The 18,948-nt window shown below is 38.4% G+C and overlaps 1 protein-coding gene across 10 annotated transcripts in view; it reads left to right on the top strand.

The window, feature by feature from the left end:
• INPP4B (inositol polyphosphate-4-phosphatase type II B) overlaps positions 1-18,948 on the top strand; it is a 312,388-nt gene that overhangs the window by 224,235 nt on the left and 69,205 nt on the right. For all 10 annotated transcript variants that reach the window (XR_009486134.1, XM_059843843.1, XM_059843840.1 and 7 more), the window contains 2 exons: positions 4,658-4,766; positions 13,747-13,924. Coding sequence is in view for 9 of the 10 variants with exons in the window: in XM_059843843.1 (XP_059699826.1) it covers positions 4,658-4,766; positions 13,747-13,924 (287 nt within the window). In the remaining variant the exon portion in view is untranslated. The remainder of the gene's footprint in view (positions 1-4,657; positions 4,767-13,746; positions 13,925-18,948) is intronic.

Genomic DNA, 18,948 nt, shown 5'->3' with positions numbered 1-18,948 from the left:
ACAATGCTGAGTAAGATTCATGCCCTTCTCAGGCACCCACTTAATTTTTCATTGTGATCCATAATGCTGTAAAAGCCAGACTTAATGCTCTTAAGGTGGTTTTTCTTCTCCCCCCAACCTCCAACCCCATCCCAGTTTGCCACCAGAGACAGTGATAGAGCACAATGCTGTACTTTTCCTCCCAGAGATTGCTGGTATGAGCTCCCCAGCCCAAGTGACAGGAGTTAAACGGTTCCATAAAGAACAGTATTAGTTCTAAACCTAATTTATCCTATGTCTTAGGAAGTTGTAATGAGCCTAGCACTGCTTGGTTCTAAATCAGTTTATGCAGTGCTACTCTGTCATGCGACCTACCCCATGTAAGTATTTGCTCAGTGTTAAGTAAAAATACCTCACTGATTATGCTGAAAATACTGCAAACTTCCAACATCTCCTGGAAAGGGGGATAACTTTATGTAACATCATCTGTGGTTCCTTTTAACACAGAATTCTGTTGTTGACACTTACATATGATTTTAGCAGCTTCCTTTACAGATCAAACATTATCCTGATACATATATATGACCAAATCATGGCACAGTGAATAATTTGTTGATAAATTGAGATCTGTTAAATTTGCTGTCACTACAAACACAGAAATTACATTATGTAAGGTTTTTGCCTTATTAATACACTCTAAGATTGTAAAACAGTAAGTACAAACAGTGGTAAAACTCCTCTTTTATACTGTATGAGGCTGATGTTCATCCACTTCTAAACTGGAGCACAGGGGCTTCCAATTATCTGTTAGATACTTTTTGGTTCAATATTTTGTTATTTCTTTTACTAAAAAACTGTGCCTCCAATATTTCAACAAGATGGGGATTTATAGTGACATAATGTGATAGCACAGATTTTAATTTAATGTTTTCAAGTTAATTAATTAACTCAAAAGGATTTTTAGGTTTGTAAAATGGTGGCCAGAAGCTTAACATTGTCTTTTCAAGAAAACCTCTTTGTGAACAGGACACTGTATGTCTATTTGCTAAGTAAAAAGAAAAGTGGAATGAAAGATGTGACTTATTTAAGCACCCACAACTTTTACAGTACTGGAGTTTTGTTTTGCTTTTTTATGAATTTTCTCCCTTCTCCAAAACCATTTTGCTTTGGGCACATGGCTAATCAATAACCAAAAAGGGTACAGAAAGAGAAAAATGTTAGAATTTTTGTTCTAGTTGTCTTCTTGTCGTGGTTTGAGGGCACTGGCAATGTGCCAGGCTCAAACCATGACACTTCTAAATTTGGATCTCCAAATCATAAAACTCTGCCTCGATTACTTAAATAATGTTCACTGTGTCTTGTATTAGATATATACCGTCTAAACCGTTTCTAGCAATTGCTAATCAATCTGGAATAGACAGCACTTCGATATTAAGTTGGTCTTTCTCAGCTCATGCTTTGCTTGGCATATATCAAAGGACGCCTGGAATATAACCAGGAGAATTGTAGCAGGCGCAGGGCCGGCTGCGGCTCCGTGGAGGGATGTTTAGAGATAGGTATTTGCTGAGTCATAGGAATTGAACCAGGAGTCCTCACTCTGGTCCTCCAGGCCTGCTTATCTCTCTGTGACCCCATAGGCTAGTTTCCCTAACCCTTAAAATTGGTCAGTTTTCAATCCTCCCTAACCCTATAAAAGAGGCTGTCTTGGCTCATTTTTTTGGAAGAGCAGCTTCAAGACCCTTTGCAAGACCCTCAGAATAAACCATCGTGGAACACTCTTGGCCGCCTTCTCCTCTCTCTTTCGTCTGCCTTCCAGGAGCCACGGCCAGCCACAGCCCCTACGAGCAAGCTAAGAGCTGAAATCATAAAAGAGCTGATTTTCACTAAGAGCTGACAATCACTAAGCTTGCTAGGGGTCACGGCTGTACCACAGTCTGGCCTAGGGCACCCCAGCCTCCATAGGGCTGAGGTATCCGGCCTTAAGACTGCTTGCCTGGGGCGCTTACCCTACGAGGGATCAGCTATCCAGCTAAGAAGCTAGCCCCTGTGGCTTCATTTTATTTTACAGAGAATGACATTGGAAGGGGGAGAATAAAAATTCATAGAGGTGGCATTTAAACAAGGTAATGATCCATAGAGATGTCATTAACCCTTACACTATCAGATATCTTAATTTTGGGAATGCAAGATAGGTTTTAATCCCATCTATTGTATATACACATTGGGATGTGAGTTTTTTGTGTTTGACATGTATAATAATAGTTTACTTTTCTGAACTTTTATTTGGGTTGTTATTGGGTACTGAAATGGAAGAGAAAGTTTGCTTAAGCTTTCAGTAGGAATAGCTTTGAGGAAAAATACTATTTTCCTATGGGTCAATGGTATCCTTATCCATTTGATAAACACCTCATTGTGCTCTGTTCATCATACTAGAGAGCTTAAATCTATATATTGACATAGCTTTGCTTTTTTTCCAGTTTACAATATGTGCTTGTTTTAAATATATTTGGTGAACTAAAGTGATTTTTGTTTTGCATCTGGCCAGTTTAAGACACTGATTGCCTCCTGTGGAGGAAGGCAGGTTGACTCAAAATTGGGATTGAGCTGTACTTGACAAGATACAACTCCTGTGGTGCTCTGCTGCATTTTAAGCTGTCTTCACCGCAGAGGGGTGTCAGGAGTAGCCTGCTTTTGCTTGATGGTTATGAGTTAGTGGAGCACTCCTGCAGCAGTGCACTGATGCTGACACTGCACGTCCTTCACAAGGAGCTCCACTGATGTGTAAGTAGAGCACATCACAAGGCATTCCTCCCAAGCCATGCAGCACTTTCTGCTGCACTGTGCTCTGGAAAATGTGAGTGAGATTGCCCTGTGCCCATCACCAGGTGTGGATGTTTGCTCCTCATCCTTTGCCATCCTTACTCTCCATGTAGGTTGTGTGAGGCAGGTACTCAGCTGTGCTGGGTGTGTTTCTGTCTCAGACAGCTGCTCCTAAACTGTGCTGAGAAGAGACCACAGGCTGAATAAAGGCTCCCTTCTGGATAAATCCCCCCACCTCCCAAAGTAACTATAAACAGGGTCATGTCTATTTTTAAAACAGTCAGAAGCAGGTTTAGTCTTTTAAATGTTTTCCTGTTGTTTCATGAGTTATCTCTAAACATACTCAGAACCCTTATGAGTTCATCTCTCATCTTGATTTCAAGCCACGGCTGTTTTAAGCAATAGAACTCCTTATTGTCATGCATCAGTGGAATTCTAATAGCCGAAGAATATGTATTATGGATAAATCTATATTAAGACCTAAAAGAATGGGCTATTTAAGAATCTTGAAGCTCACCTTAGGCTAATGAAATTATGTCACTTCTCCTTTTAAGTGGATATCGAAGAGTCACCAACTCATTAGAGCTTAAATCAATTTGAGCAAATATGTTCTGAGATTCAGCTCAGGAAGTAAAGCATAGTTCATTAACTGTGAGTCATTTGTACAGTGTTCATGCTTCTGGGGATATTTATCATCAGAATGCAAATTCTATTTTAGGAGAGGTCTAGATTTTAATTTACATGGGAAACTTCTTTGATGAATAAAACAGTTCTCAAAAAACATCCTGTAATATTTCCTTTAGAAATACATTTTAAGGATGAGGCATTCTGAACTGCATTTTTATACCTCCTGTAACTTCAGGTACAAAAACAGGTACTTACTGTAAATGTAAATTTAAACTTAGAAGAAATAGTTATGTGGTGTGGGATGTAATTAAATCTTCATCTCTGCACTGACAATCAATCACAAGCTCTTTGAAAAATGATAATATGATGTTTCACCTCCAGTTCTATAAGCATATATCCACACAGAGTTCATCCCCTATGTCATAAGGCATCAGGTATATACAGAAGGAGACAACAAATTGTTTTCTCAGCAAGCATTTCATTAGTATGATTTATTTCCTATTCTGGTAGCTTCTCAGCTGAGAACAACTGACTTTCTCTGTGTTTATAAACATATATAAAAAGTGTACGTCATAGAGCAGGGCTCAACAATTTAACATTAAACACAATTATATCTGAAAGTACAGTAGCTTTACATCTAAACAAATTCAAACTAGAAAAGGAATAGGGATTTTTACTAGTCTAATTGACTTCTCTGAGAATGCAGTGAATTCATTGTCACTTGAAATCTTTAAATCAAGATTAGATGTCTAAACAAGTAGATGCCTTCACTCAACCAATAGACAAGCTTGATGCAGGAATTATTAGCTGTAATTCTGTAGTCTATTATTCTGTCAGACTATTCCATCATAATGGTCTCTTTTGACTCTAAAATGCTTGAATCTTTGCATCTCAACATGACTACAAGTTAAATAATGAAAGGGGCAATAAAATGAAATACACAATGGGCCAATTTACTTGGCAGCTTTGTAAACTGCAGAGCTAGAATATTGTTCTTCTCAGTGGCACATAATTTAGATATAGCCATAAATCAAATGAATTTTTTAAAGTGTGCAGGTGGCTGTATAGAAAGATTGATTAGCTCTTGGGCCTTCTTGGGACATAGATTATCAGTTATTCCCTGGAAATTATATAGACTTATCCTTACTTTTTGTGGAATAGATGTCATAACGTTGCCATGACTAAGGGATAGGAGCATTCAAATGTCTGTGTTTCTCTATTCCTATTCCAGATGCTCTGTATGATGTTATTACCGTGGGAGCCCCAGCAGCACATTTCCAAGGATTTAAGAATGGTGGTCTCCGGAAACTGCTGAGTAAATTTGAGGCAGAAAGACGAAAGTAAGTATTCTTTCTGGTAGCTGGGAAAATACCATTAAGGTTGCATTAAATTGCGGTAAGCTCACTGAATAACAAAACAGTTTATCCTGCTGAATGAATGGAAGATTAAAATCTAGTAGGATTGAACATTGCATTCATAAAATATTTCCTTTTTTTCCTGCTTTGATGAAAATTGAAGCACACTCTACTTTTAGTGGTAGACTAATTTTGAATAAACACAGGAAATTATCTCAGGCTGTGCTGGGGAATGTTCAGGTTGGGCATCACTAAGGACTTCTTCATGAAAAGGGTTGTTGTGCATTGGAACTTGCTAGACAAGTGGTGGAGTCATCATCCCTGAAAGTGCTCAAGAAAAGACCGGACTTGGCACTCAGTGCTATGGTTTAGTTGATATGGTGGTTGTTCCATCAAAGGTTGGACTTGATGACCTTGGAGGTCTTTTGCAACCTTAATTCAAAATTGTGTCTTTTTTCATTGTATTTTAGGAAGCTGGAGGTATATCAGTACTTGAAAACCTGCTATTCAGAATGAGGTATCTCTTTGGCAATTCCTGTGCTAAGAGGAATGTATCTGTAGACAATTTTTAAATACAGAAACTCTAACTTAGGGTAGGAGCTTTATTTCTGACAGGCCTGGGTGTATGCTAACATAAAAGTACACTGTGAAAAAGCAAACTACTCTTACTCTTCAGAAAGCCAAAATAAGACTAATCAAAATTAAAGGTTTCAGTTTATTGTGGAACTCAAATGCTTCGTTCACTGTTGAACATGCACAGAAGTGTTAGTTACATCTTTTCCTAAGAATTAGATGTATTTGTGTTTGTTGCCATGACTGTTCAGATTTTCAAGCAGGCACAGCTGTCACTGGCAGCACCTGTAGTTGTGACTGCTCAGTGCTTCAACTGATGATGCTAACTGTGGTGTAACAGCATTCCAAAGAGAATGCAGGAAGGAAGTACTCTGATCTAAATTATCATGACAATCCACAGAGAATTAATTCCATTATAGTCAATGCTCAAAAAAGTTTCATGGATAAAATATCATAAAGAATAAAAGGAAAATTATTTAAATCTGCTGTCTAGGTTGAATAGAAGTTGGCATTAATATTAAAATAAAACAAAACCTAGCAGATCTAGTTGCTTTGAAAGCTGTATTATTGAGGGGGTCTTGCTTGCACTACGCAGTATAAAAACCCTGTTAAATCTTCAAAAATCTTTCATTTCCCTGACCACCTCTGATGCTGAAACCTGCCAACAAAACATGTATATCATGTTGATCACATAAGACACATCGATAAACTCTGTGTTAATATTCTGCTGTCAGCAAACTGGTATGGGCAGCCTTATCCCCATCATATGAAGGCCTACAAAGAACATGTTTTCTGCTGAAGAAAATGTCTGAAGACATTTCTTAAAGTATCTGCTCTTTACTATCTGATTAATGTAGTTGCAATAGTGGTTTGTGGGGTTTTATAACAGAAAGTTTATAACAGAAGCTGCAAGATATAAATAATATAATAGACATAATCCTTTTAAGTCATATAATATAAAGTACATTACAGTTCTCACAGTGCTCAGCTTTCAGAAAATGAACCATTTCTTACTAGCTCAGTCCTGCAGCATATCCATGCTGGCAGAGTCTGACTTCCCAAAATGGAGTATAGCTGTGAGAAAAATTATTCTCTGTGATTTCTCTTCACTGGAGAAAAGAGAAAATGCCTTATAGGGAAGAGAATGTCTTCCTGGAAGAACACACATTGCGATATCTCATAGGCATCACTAGACATTGCCTATGTTTCTTAGTTGCTGGTAATAGGGGAGAGGAGAGGATGGGTGAGAGCTTTGTGCAGGTTCTATCAAGGCATTTCAGGCCTATGTCAAGAGTCTGCACATCACTTTACATTTGCCCTGCTGCTTAGATTTTCCTGCATCACTCAGAAACATCTCTGGTTTGGCAATTTTTAAGGATGGGGTACAAGAAGTTTACTTTGACAGTTTCGTTTATGTTCCTGCGTTCTTCTGGAAAAGCAGAAGTCTGTCTTCAGGATGATATAACTCGGGTAGCTATGCTACTGTCCTGTCAGACTCTTCCTAAAAAATGAGCCTGGATCAGTCTAGGAAACTGAGTTTGAGCACTGAAAACAGTGCACTGCAGTATTCAGCTAATCACTTGCCTGAGCTGGGGAAATGGTCACTTGTGTATGAACTTCCACAAAGCAGAAAGGAGGAAGCCTCCAAAATTCATCTTTCCTGCTGTCTTTGAGAGCGGCTCAGAGAAAACTCCATGTTTTGGTTTTTCAACTTCAAGAACTTGTGTGAGTTGAAAGACAGGAGTAAGCAGTCTCAATACAATCTCACTTAATGAATATTCAGGAGGGGGTCTGCTTTAAATAAATACATGAAAGGACCATTCTCAGTCTTAAAACGGAAAAATTTATTTTGCTGTGGTGACAACAGTATTATTTTGCCTGCGCCTGTTAGTTTCACTGCTTAAAGATGCTTTGAGGACACATTGTGTCCCCAGGGGCACCTTTTGCAATTTAAATTTCCTGTTTTACAATGGGCCTAGATTTTTTGAAGATTTTGTTGAAGGAAGAAGTGACACCTTGCGATATCAATCAGAATATAGAACGAACAGAAAAAAAATGAGGATTCAGCAGCCATTTTCTCTAGTCTAACTTAGCTGAAGACCTAGCGCAAGATTTGGGAAGAGATTAGTTCTCAGCTAATCCTAGTAGCTTTCAAGATGTGACAGGATTGCCTTGCATGTCTTTGACCTTCAGTCTGATTATTAGAACAGTTTATCAAAATATTCAGCAGTGTCAGCATATCACAATATATTTCTTGCTCAATCTTAGACTTGTGGAATTAACAGACAAAGGGGAACGGTTATCTGGTAGCATTTGCAGTTGCAAACCAAAACAAGACTGAGACATATGTTTTGTGAAAGTTTATCAAACAGAAGAATGTGGAAAATGTGTATCTGAAGATAGTTCTGGCATGTTTTCTATTACACAGAATATGCATCTTTGTGAAGACACAAAGGGAAAGCCCTGTATAATAATATTTACAAAAATGGAAAGTTTTTGCAGTTCTTCTCTCATTTATTACCATCAGGAATGTCATATCCAATTTTTTTAAAAGGCACATTAAAAAAAAAAAAAAGAGTCTTAAATAAGAGCAAGAAAGGCTTTTCTTTTAGGTGAAAAATATAGTATTTTCTGGTATGTGATCTGAAGCCCATTCCATTGCATATTATTCTTCATCTGTACCAAAGAGAGAAATCAAAGGCCCTTCCACTATAAACATCAGTCATGTCTATGAGGCATGGCTCTAGTATCTCCATCCCTTTAGTAACAAGTAGGGAATTTCATAACATGAGTAAGAACAATTGATACTTTTTAAAATTTTTGTTTAGGTATGATAGCATTTACATTGAAATAAATAGGATAATTAAAGTATGGTAATTAATTGCAGAATATTAATTATTTGTGTATGATATACATTTATTTTAGAATATTTTTCATTATTCTCTATTGGTATGTTCTTTCAATTCTTTCTTTTCCTATATCTTTATAAAAGAAAAAGTCAGGCAGTTGTTCCAATACAGTCTCTTTTGGCTTGATAGTATAGATTATTTCTTCTTCCGGCAAATGGAAGTGCTTGTCTTCTCATCAGTCTAGATGGCACAACAAATTGTTGTTTTTAGAGCTCAGCTGTGCAGAAACATTTAAATCAGACATTCTCTAAGTTATACCCATATAGTGCCTCACTGCTTGAACTGTTCATAAATTACTTTCAAGATACAGAAAGGACCTTTTTTTCTTATTTAAAGTCTAATTCATCATCTCTGTTTTAACCAAAACACATAGATCTATGATTGCAAATGTTTAATGCCCCAACTCTGACCATCAAGAAGAAGAGGTGCATACAAGCTGCATAAGGTGATGTGATTCACTATGGATTTGTACATAATTTCTAGCAAGCTGTTTGAAAATGATCCTGCTTTAAATTTGCAAAATGTTTAAACTGGAACATCACTGAAAAAGATTTTCTGTTAGGTTTTTTCCCCCAAAGCTATACTAATTTAATTAATTTAATTTGGTTTTGAACAGGCTAAAAGGACTATTTCTGTTTGAGGCCTAGATTTTTAGTAAAGATATGAGGTGTGCTTCTTCAGTAAGGTGACTGTTTGGTGACCAGGGATTTTATTAATGTTGCAATATTCTGTGCTCCTATTGCCTGTATTTTGTAGCCTTCAACCCATTTGTGTTCTCTGAGGAATCAAAAATGGCACCATTTCACAGAAAGTCCCAGAGATATTCAAGTAATTAAGATCTGTGTTTGATCTAATTGTAATCTTCTCAAAGGAAATGCCTGCCATGCCTAACAATTTTCATGTTATTCTTTGCTCACTTTACCCTATTTCTTGCATGTATATATGTGTGTGAGGAAGAGAGATTGGACTTCATTGAGGTAGGAATGAAGAAAAATAGAGAAGGAGCAAGAAGTGTGCTGTGATACAGCCATAGCTATTTGCCTCAAGATAAGGATTTGTGGACATTTGGTCATCATAGACAGAACTAACAGCATCATTCCATTTTTGTCATATTCAACATTAGAATTTCCAAGGTGGCAGGGGAACTAAAGGAAATTAAAAAAACCCAAAGTAATTCAAACTTCTAGTTTCTTTCAAGCCTGTTTTCATAACTTCTGCTCTGGTCATCTGGTTTAGTTTTATTTCCTGAGATCATGAATTATCCAGAGTATTTATGGAGCAATTTATTTTTGATCATAAGTTCCCTCTTTAGACAGAATACATATGATCCATAAAAAAGCCACTGAATTGGTATCTTCAGTAACGTACATAAAATTCAAGTTATCTACAGGTAGATGTACTTGCTGTCTATGCTTTAACTATATTCTTGATGCTAATGTCTGTGGGTTTGGCTGTGAAAAATGGGAGGTCAAATGTTCGTTGTTGGAAGACTAAGCCAGTCCCAGATGGTGGCAATTTAACTTAGTGACATAAATTATGCAGTTAACAGCAGGAGTGGAGCAACTCAGAGGTTCATTATAAAGTAGACATTTACCATATTGCAGTATTTATTCTCAGGCAAAAACTCTGTTAATCTAGAACTAAAACCTAGCCAATTTAATATTGATTCAAATGTCTTAGTTTGAAAGACAGGTGTCTGCCAAGGAAGGCAGGAATCTACCTTGGAATGAAAAATATGACCCCCTGCCCTCCAAATTATTATAACTTTGAAATTACAGGGCTTTTAAGCAAAGACATGGAAAAAAGAATAACACTTCTTTACTAGAGTATACATACATGCATATATATATATATATGTATATATATATATATACACATACATGACAAGGCAAACACAGATCCCCACCAGCAGCATTGCGGCGAGCAGAGCAGCAGCACAGACCCACCCGCAGCCTCGCTCGGCCCTCGGGCACTTTCCCCTCCGGTGCAGTTCCGGTCACGGCCAGCAGGGGCGCTGGTGGCTCCCGGCCGGGCAGGGCGGGTGCGATGATTCCCCCGCGCCTGCAGGGGGCGCTGTGGCGCGAGCTCGGCCGCCTCTCCACACGGCCATGGCGGCTCGGGCGGCACAAAGGGAGAGAGGAGAGAAGGGTCTCCCTTTGCAAAGCCACAGGAAGGAGCCGGTCTCAGTGCCCCTCCAGGTCAAGTTAAAATGTAGCAAAAAAGTCCCAAAGCAGTGATAGAAAACGGTTTGGGCAGTGCCTCTCTACTTTGGATAGCTGACCAGCAATGTCTGGTCCCGGGGTTCGGTGACTGCACAGAGGGGTTCCCAAGCAAGCAGAGGAGCATCTAAGCAATCTGGCAAGCCCCAATCACAGTGCCAAAGGAAAAAGAAAAGAAACAGTCAAAAACCAGAGAGCACCAAGATATCCAGTCAGAGGCAGGGTGCAGCCTGGCAGCTGTGTCAATCACCCCACTAGAAGGAAGAGCAACCCCTGGCCCTCAAGCCGTGCAGGATCCCGGACTGTCCCTCACCCATCACCATACTCCCAGAGCCAGTGGAGGCAGTGACTATTCCAGAAACAAAACAAAAACAAAATCAAAAAATGGATGTGGGATATAAACCATCCCCAAGACATAAAATTACAAAAGAATGTCCTTAAAGCAAGTTTAGAACTGAAATGACCGCTGACAGTCGTGTGTTCATAGTTAATGATGGTGCCAATATTTGGGAATGATCAAGTGTGGTTTTATATGCTTAGTGAAAGCTTTGAAACTTTACCCAGAAGGCATTATTATAAAGTTTTTCAAAAGGTACGTGAGTCATCATTTACATATCAGAGGTATGTTTTCATTATGCTGCTGATATTCTGTACTGGACCTACCCATGTGGCCTTTACCCTAATGCAAAAGTTTCATCTAGTTTTTGCCTTAGGACATCTGTGAAAAGTATCTCTGTAAGAGGCAACTGCCTCTTCTACCTAATAGTACTTAAATACCAGAGCTGTATGCAGCAGTAAGCTTTAAAAGCAGTTGCAGAGGAGGGAATGTCACTGGCTTGTAAGTAGTAATATCTTTTCATGAAGGGTAAGGCCGCAGAAAACTTCAGCTAGTCATAGATGCAACAGTGTGAAGACAACAGTTAGAGACTTCAAATACTCCCTAACGTGTTGTTTCTGAAAAATAATTACGCATTCTTCCAGGGGGATGGAGGAAGTTGCCCTCAAATTATGAGAGAAACTAAAGATTTGAAGTTGTGTCATGCTTTCTAGGGTTCTGGAAATGTTTAAATTATCCAAATAATTACCAGTCTGGTAGTACACTTCATTCTGAAGAGTCATTCTCTCTTCACTAATTCCTTTACTGAAAAGCTATGATTTACTTAATTGCAATTGAACTGCCTACACCTTTGGTGTCACTCTGCACTCTTTCTTACAGTGGTGTCTGTAGCTTTTCTGCTGCAAAATTCAGTGAAGCTTAGAGCTGTGGGAGATCAGTGAAAATTATCTAGGATTTAAAGACTGAGGAAATCCCAGAACGGAGTATGTGCATGGTGAGCTTGATAACAGCATTAGCCACATTCAGCCTGCAAAAAAACCTGTTTGATAAAGGGAGGGAAAAGCCTGATGGGGAATTAGAGAAGTATCAAGACTTTTAAGACTATGTCTTCACTGCAATTAGCCTAGACTATTACTCTTTGTCCCTGCCCTATCTGCTGAGCCTGGCTGCTTGAGTGTTCCAGTGCATGTAGTGCTAGGTGTGACTCTGGAAGTCCATCTCACTAACAGTGTATCCACCTTGAAGGTAGAACTGTGGTGGTTTCCTTATTACTCAGAGGGACAGAGGTTTGTTTGTTTGTTTTTCCTAATTCATTAGGAGAGACAGTTTATATTATTAATTTTGCTGAAATATTCAGAATTATGACTTCTACTAGACATGAGTCCAGTAGACATGAGTAGCTCATGTAAGTTGGACATGCATCATAGTTCAGATGTGGCTGATAGCATGGCTGAGCTTTGCTCACTTAAATGCCATTCATCCTGACTGCTTTTACAAAGAATTGTGTCTAGGAATTAAGACATTGGTGAAAGACAGAAAGATAGAATGGGTATTGAGGAATAGAAAAATAGAATTGGGTATTGAGACTATACCTCAGCAAAATACATAAGCAAGAGCCTTAATTTTAAGACTGCTTGAAGCTATCCTTATTTGCCAAAATCATTGAAAATGCTGAATTGGAAGGGACTGATCAAGATTTAGTTTCTAATTTGTAGAAAATTAATGAGAAGGAACTGGGAGTCACTCAATAAAAGACACAAAGGGGAAGGGGGTTGGGAATGAAGAGATCTGGATAAAGACTGAAATGAAACAGAATGCATTAAGTTCAGAGGATTGAACAAGTGTCAATATTTGGTCTTGGTGTGCAAATTAAGAAAGAAATCAGTGTTGAAAGGGCTGAAGGGACTGAAATACTTATGACAAAACGACACAAAAGGAGAGAAAGGAGATATAAATAGTACCAGCTGGGAGTAGTATGTACATTCCTCTGGCATTGGTGATGTGCCAGGAGGTGCTTGGTTTCTTTTTTTCCTGTTTTAATCCAAAGCTGCAAAAGATTTTGGTTAAGTTTCTCTGAAAGACTAAAATAGGGATTTATAAAAGGAACAGTTACGTATAAGAGGTTCAGGTGAGGAGCTGTGGGCTACAGGAAAGAGCTAGTGGGTGTGTGCATGCTGTCTGAAATGGTGTTTGAGAACAATGGTGTAAGAGGATATTGCATAATTTGTAAGGATAAAAAGAGGAAAGAGGGATAGGGGAAGTCCTGCAAAGTAATTGCAGTAGTTTGAACAGTTGAAAGTAGGAAGTTTGCAGTGTGCATTTGTGTGGTTTTGAAGTAATTCACTTCCACACCCCATTGCTGTGTCTCTTCTTGCAAATCAGACACCTTTTTTTTATTGGAGATAACTCTGTTTATCATCACTTCCTGGACGTCACTGAGGCTAATCAAAACACAGTGTGGGCCACTGGTCAATTAAACATTAATGGCCCATTTTGAAAGACTTAGGTAGTTAATACTCTTTTGGGGAGTTCAGTTGGAAAAATAAGGAGCCTTATGCTCTTTGATATTATTACCTGACTTTGTCAAATATTTTCTGTCTCTAGAATTACAGTGTTTAAAAGAAACACATAAAAATATAGGGGAGTTTATGTTTGATCAGTCACTCAAAGGAATTTTGTACTGTATCATTTTGGAGCATGTGGTGGTGGGCTGTTTTATGCTGTTTATGTTTTTACTGTTCAAGGGAAGGTTTGTTTTTAACCTTAAAGGCAGGAGCATTTCAGTGGTGACTATGAAGTACAGGCATCTGGCTTTTTTTTTTTTTTTTTTTTTTTTTTTCAAAACAGTGGTAAGATTTTTAGCACCATAAGCGTTGCTGTTAATGGCAGAAATGAATTTGACATTATGTGACTCTCTGTTATCACAGTACTGGATACCAGTGTATTTACTATTCACCTGAAAACACAGCCAAGGCAAAAGAAGTTCTCAGCAACATCAGTCATCTGCAACCTCTCATATCAAGCCATGCAGACCTGCTGCTTAGTTCTGCAAGCCAACGTTCTCCAGACAGCTTGAAGAATTCTTTAAAGATGCTTTCAGAAAAAGTAAGATTGAAATCCTCACTGCAATGGAAAATGGAATAACCAAGTCTCTCTAACTGCTGGGGGGGAAGGGAGGTTTCTGCATCATTTGACTTTCACAGCATTAGGAAATGTTAAATAAACTCAGCTAAAATAAGCATCAAAATGTTGTTACTAGAAAAATAATGTTATTTAGAATTTCTGTAGGCCTTCCATGTAGAAAAGTAATGAAATCTATAAAGGTTGCCCTTATTTAAAAGTGTAATTATTTTAATTTCTCCTCTAGTGGCCACATACTGGAGTTTATCAAAATATCAAAAATTAGAAATAATTTTGTAGCATGAGAAGTCTTTTTTTTTTAATTCTATTATATTTTAAGCTGCTGCTTATGGGAGGTAGTTCAAGCCAGGTTGGTGTATAAGGTTTAGAATAACAGCATGATCAGAAATGGAAGGGGAAGCTGGGGAATTTGCTCTAGGAGATCTCAAATTTTAATTCTCTTTCTCCTGTTATATCCGTCTGTAGCTGTAAACTCTTCCTCATTTTAGTTCCTTTAGTTCTAAATTAGAGAAGATAGTACTCCCCACAGGTCTCACAGACCAATAATGGAGATTAGCTGAAGCCTGTAGTACTTCTCAGCATATGTTATCCTATAGAAATATGAACCATAATAGATGATCTAAATGATCTAAAAGGTTGTGAAGTTTCCCATTTCTCCATGGGCCACCCCTTCAGTAACGCGATCCCTGTATGGCTTTATAACACAATCAATAACTATTTCAATAAATCCTCAGCAATTGGGAAGTGACAGCCCTTATGGTCTATTGAGCACCATTACCCCAGCAGTTCCTCGTTCAGTGGGAGAGTTTAAAATCTGAATATTGAGCTTGGCCACTTGCTGTGAAGGCATTCCAGAAGAGCCATGGGGAAGAGAAACATTGCTCTCAGTTGCAGGTGTGTAAATCCACACTGACTCTGAGAACACTGGAGTTACTGTGAATGTCAGGGATAATGGAAAAAAGCAGAATTCAGCCTGGAAATGAAGCAGGAATTTAAGGAGAGGGGTTGTAGCAATTATAGTGTACCTTTGCATGTAGGAGGGCATTTTTAGCTGTGCATAGAACAAGTGAAGCTGCTCTGTGAGAGGTTAGTTCAAAGAAGTCTGTATGCACAGGTAAAGCAAATGAGACAAAGTGTTTGTTCTGAAGATCCAAAGGGTGGTTGCTAAGGAATATGCGTTTCCTCTCGCCATTTGCTTCTGGACAGGAGGTGGGGATGATTTCAGAGGGGCTGCAGGCAGGGACTGCTTGAACCATGGCCTGCTGGAGACTGGCTATAAAAAATGGACAAAAAAGACAATTAATTCAGTTTGCAAAAGTCATAGGTATTTTACATTTATAGCTGGTGACTTAGTTGAGTGTGTTCATATCAACTTTTCAGGGCCAGGATTAAATTGCTTTTAGTACATCAGCTCAGGTTCCCAGAAGAAGGGGTCTCACCCCATGTACTCCATGGATGTCTGTCTAGCCTCCACCTTTTGTTTGGAAGAGATAAATCCAGTTCTCTGAACAACTGCAGCAGGAGTGGTTCAATACCTGCTTCCCTGTCTATTACCAAATTTACTCTTAGGAAAAGATGGATAATAGAGAAATAGAATGGATTGCTGAGGAAGCAAGTGTGGTGGGACAGCTCCTTGTAAAGAGGGGAAGAGAAATGGGGAGGAAAGATCAAGAAACAACTTCAGGAAAGGGAAATACCATTTCAAAGCCGTAAACTCAGTGAACCCACACAATACTGAAATTAGATCCCTCATAGTTAATTCAAAGCCTTATATTGCTGTCTTAAAATATTCTGTGTAGTCTGGTACAGTACTGGAGAACCAAGACTACCAGAGTGTTCCTGCTTATATTTAAGACAGAGTAGCACATGATCTGCTGAGTATAATTGCATGATACCTACTTGTACTCCTGAGGCATATGTAGTTCTTCTGCTATTCCATCTTTCCTGCACTTTTTATATGTAAAAAATAAATGCTCTTATGTTTTAACTGGGTAGAAGTTTAAAAATTAAACATCTGCTTGAAGAAGTCATAAAAATGATTTGCCTGGTGATTAAATTCTACAAGTTTATTAAAAAACATATTACTTGATATATGTAAGAATTCTTTCTATAATTATTAGGTAGCCATGAGTACATATGAGTTATCAGTAATGTGAATTGTGTTTAAGTGTTCATGTTGGAAAGGGAAGAACTGGCTGCATGGATTGAAAGTAGAAAATTAAATCAAATAATTCCACTGCTGCTTCTTAAATGGAGCTTATTTTCTCATATTAAGCATGGTTTTACATCTCCATATATAATTTACAATTTGCTGTAGTGTTTTCCTGAGACTAACCTTTTATCACTTTTTGTTAATTGATTAAGGAAGCCTTTAGCTATTGACAAGTGTATCAGCATTTGCAGCTTGCAGAAGGCTTGATAAATTAATTTTCCAGCTATGCCTGTCTTTGTTTGCAGAAATACTCTTTAGCAGAGTATCTAAAAGAATTTGCAGAGTTTTTATTTCTTTGTATAGACTGGTTTTGTGATTTCAGTGCAATTTCACAAATAGTGATGTTCTGCAAATTTAGCTGCACTGAGATGTTAGAAAGTAAAGTTAAAATGTAGACTGCTCTTAAACCGATGGGATCCCTGAATGGAATTTAATTACAGAATCATTTTAGTTTCTGCATGAAAAAATGGAGTCTCACTTCTGTACTGATTTTTTTTTTAAAACTAAATTTCCCTGTAAAATATTTCTATTCAATTATAGTACTTAAACTTTGCAGTCGTAGTGGACATTCTTTACATCAAGCTATCCAGTACTCAATTTTTTGAAATGTAAAGTTTTTTTGAGTCTGCCATACTGAACCAGAGACCTGAAATTATCTCAAACAGACATTGTGGGGAGGATAGGTATGAAACCTCAGCAAAACCATGATATTTCAGTTTTTAAGGATAGACAAGTAATGGAGTTTCAACTCTCTTGATATGGAACTGTAGAAGAGTCTTGAAGAGGAGCTTTGCTGTTACCACACAACCCCTCAAATCTCATTGTGCCATGGTAAGGCAAAGAATGGTAGGGTTTGATAGCGCTATTCCCCAAAGACTAATTCATTCTCCAGGCACCATCTGGAAGTTGGAAATATAGAAAACTGAAATTGTCCTGCAGAGCAATTCAGGACTATGAGGAGACAGTCCTGAGGGGCTAAATATAAGAAAACTGTTAAAAAATACCCTTTCCCTCAGACACCAAGTTGGTAATGAGGAGAAGGAATGGGTCTGGTAATAGCGCCAGGGAGCTGAGTAGTGTTGCCAAGTCTAAAGAATCCCAAGTCAGGTCTGATTTTAGTTTAAAAAAATCAATAATTTTTCTTAGCTATGCCTGCAGTTCTTCTTTTTAGAACTGTAGAGATTTATTTGAAGTAGAATTTTCAGCCTGTCCATGTGAAACTATTCAGAAAATATTTTTTTCCTAAACATAATGAAAATGGGAAAAAGCAGAAACTTCTCATTCAAGTACCGAACCCAGAATCTGGAGCCTTAAGAAAACCATCAAGGTTTTAGAGCCTTTCTGTCTTAAATATCCGTAAACTTTTGAGAGGGTATTGAGACAGGAAGGCAAGAAAAAAGAAGTTGAGTAGGAGTGAATACAAAAGATGAACAGGTAGTAGGAAGAAGGGATAGGGTAAGAATAGAAGTGCAGAAATTGGGAGCAAAGACTTCCAGGATTCTTCTCAGTAGTTCCAGGGAGATGATGACACTTGACACTTGTTTGATTTGGGGTTTTTTTTTGCTACTTCTTCCTCCAGTTTTTACATAAGCAGCACACAAGGGCTGAACAAAGCTTGGCTGGGCAGCCCTTATTTCTAGCATTTCCTGCTAGTTTAAGCTGGATCCTCTGACTCTTCTACCTTCCCTTTCCTGCTGGTTTAGACTGGATCCTCTGACTCTTATACCTTCCCACATCCCTGTTTAATTAAGATTGTGTGCACAAAGGCACTTCAGCACCTAAATCTGCACATGGCAATCCACTATGTTCTGGGGTAATAAGAAGGAAACTAAATCCCACTGACCTGGGATAAATAAATTCAGGTAATTGTGCTGTGAAAGAAATTTCCATCCTCCTGTGAACCAGGATTTCTGTCTGGGGAGGGGAGTTCTGGATGGGATGTGTGGGATGTTCTTTGGCAGCAGGGTGTGCCCTCTCTCCCTGCTCTGACAGATGAACCCTCTTCAATGTTGTTGAAGTAACCAAAATTGGGACTCTTCCAAGCTGTCCCTGTGGCTTCGTTAGTTGTTACACCCTGTAGTGAAAGGAAGCATCCTTGCACCCCATCTGTTCCTGTTCCATAGGTTCTGACAGTTGATGGAGGGAATAAACCAAGTCTCCCACGGGAGATAGGGCACCGTGATTGAGACAAAGAAGATGGGCATGTTTGACACACTGGTGGCAACAAGTGCTGTTGCAGTGGTGACAGTCTGGACACGGAGAAGCCCATATGCAGAAAGCATTTTACTTTTCTTGTTGAGGTGGAAGGGAGATGAATATCACAGGGAGGTTGAAGGATTTAAGAAATATGGTAAAATTCCAGCTGTAACAGTAACATAGAAAAATGATACAGAGGTTGAATAGCATCTTCAGAAGACCCAAGAAGACTACTTCAGAGTTTCCTTTCTTTAAAATATACATAAAATCAAGCTTGAAGTCAAATGTCACCTGCTGTGATATCTGGGTTGACACTTGTCGGTAATTAAATTTATCTCTGAAAACACCGCTTTTGCAGATACTGCTATGTCAGCATTGTAGAGTGGTGGGTTTTATTTAGGGAGATTATTAAACTGGTAATTGTGTTTTATCTAGCACTTACTCAGAAATTATTGTGCTGTGGTTGGTTACTCTTGGAACTGGTTCTTTTGAGGCTCGCCTCTGAGGTGAAATATGGAATTTAAATGAAATGTGAAAAGATTATGATCTCTATGACAGCTAATGTACTCTTGTGTTAATC

The sequence above is a fragment of the Haemorhous mexicanus genome, chromosome 4, assembly GCF_027477595.1.
Source record: "Haemorhous mexicanus isolate bHaeMex1 chromosome 4, bHaeMex1.pri, whole genome shotgun sequence".
In the NCBI taxonomy this organism is placed as follows: Eukaryota; Metazoa; Chordata; class Aves; order Passeriformes; family Fringillidae; genus Haemorhous; species Haemorhous mexicanus.
This window is presented reverse-complemented; position numbering and strand designations above follow the sequence as displayed.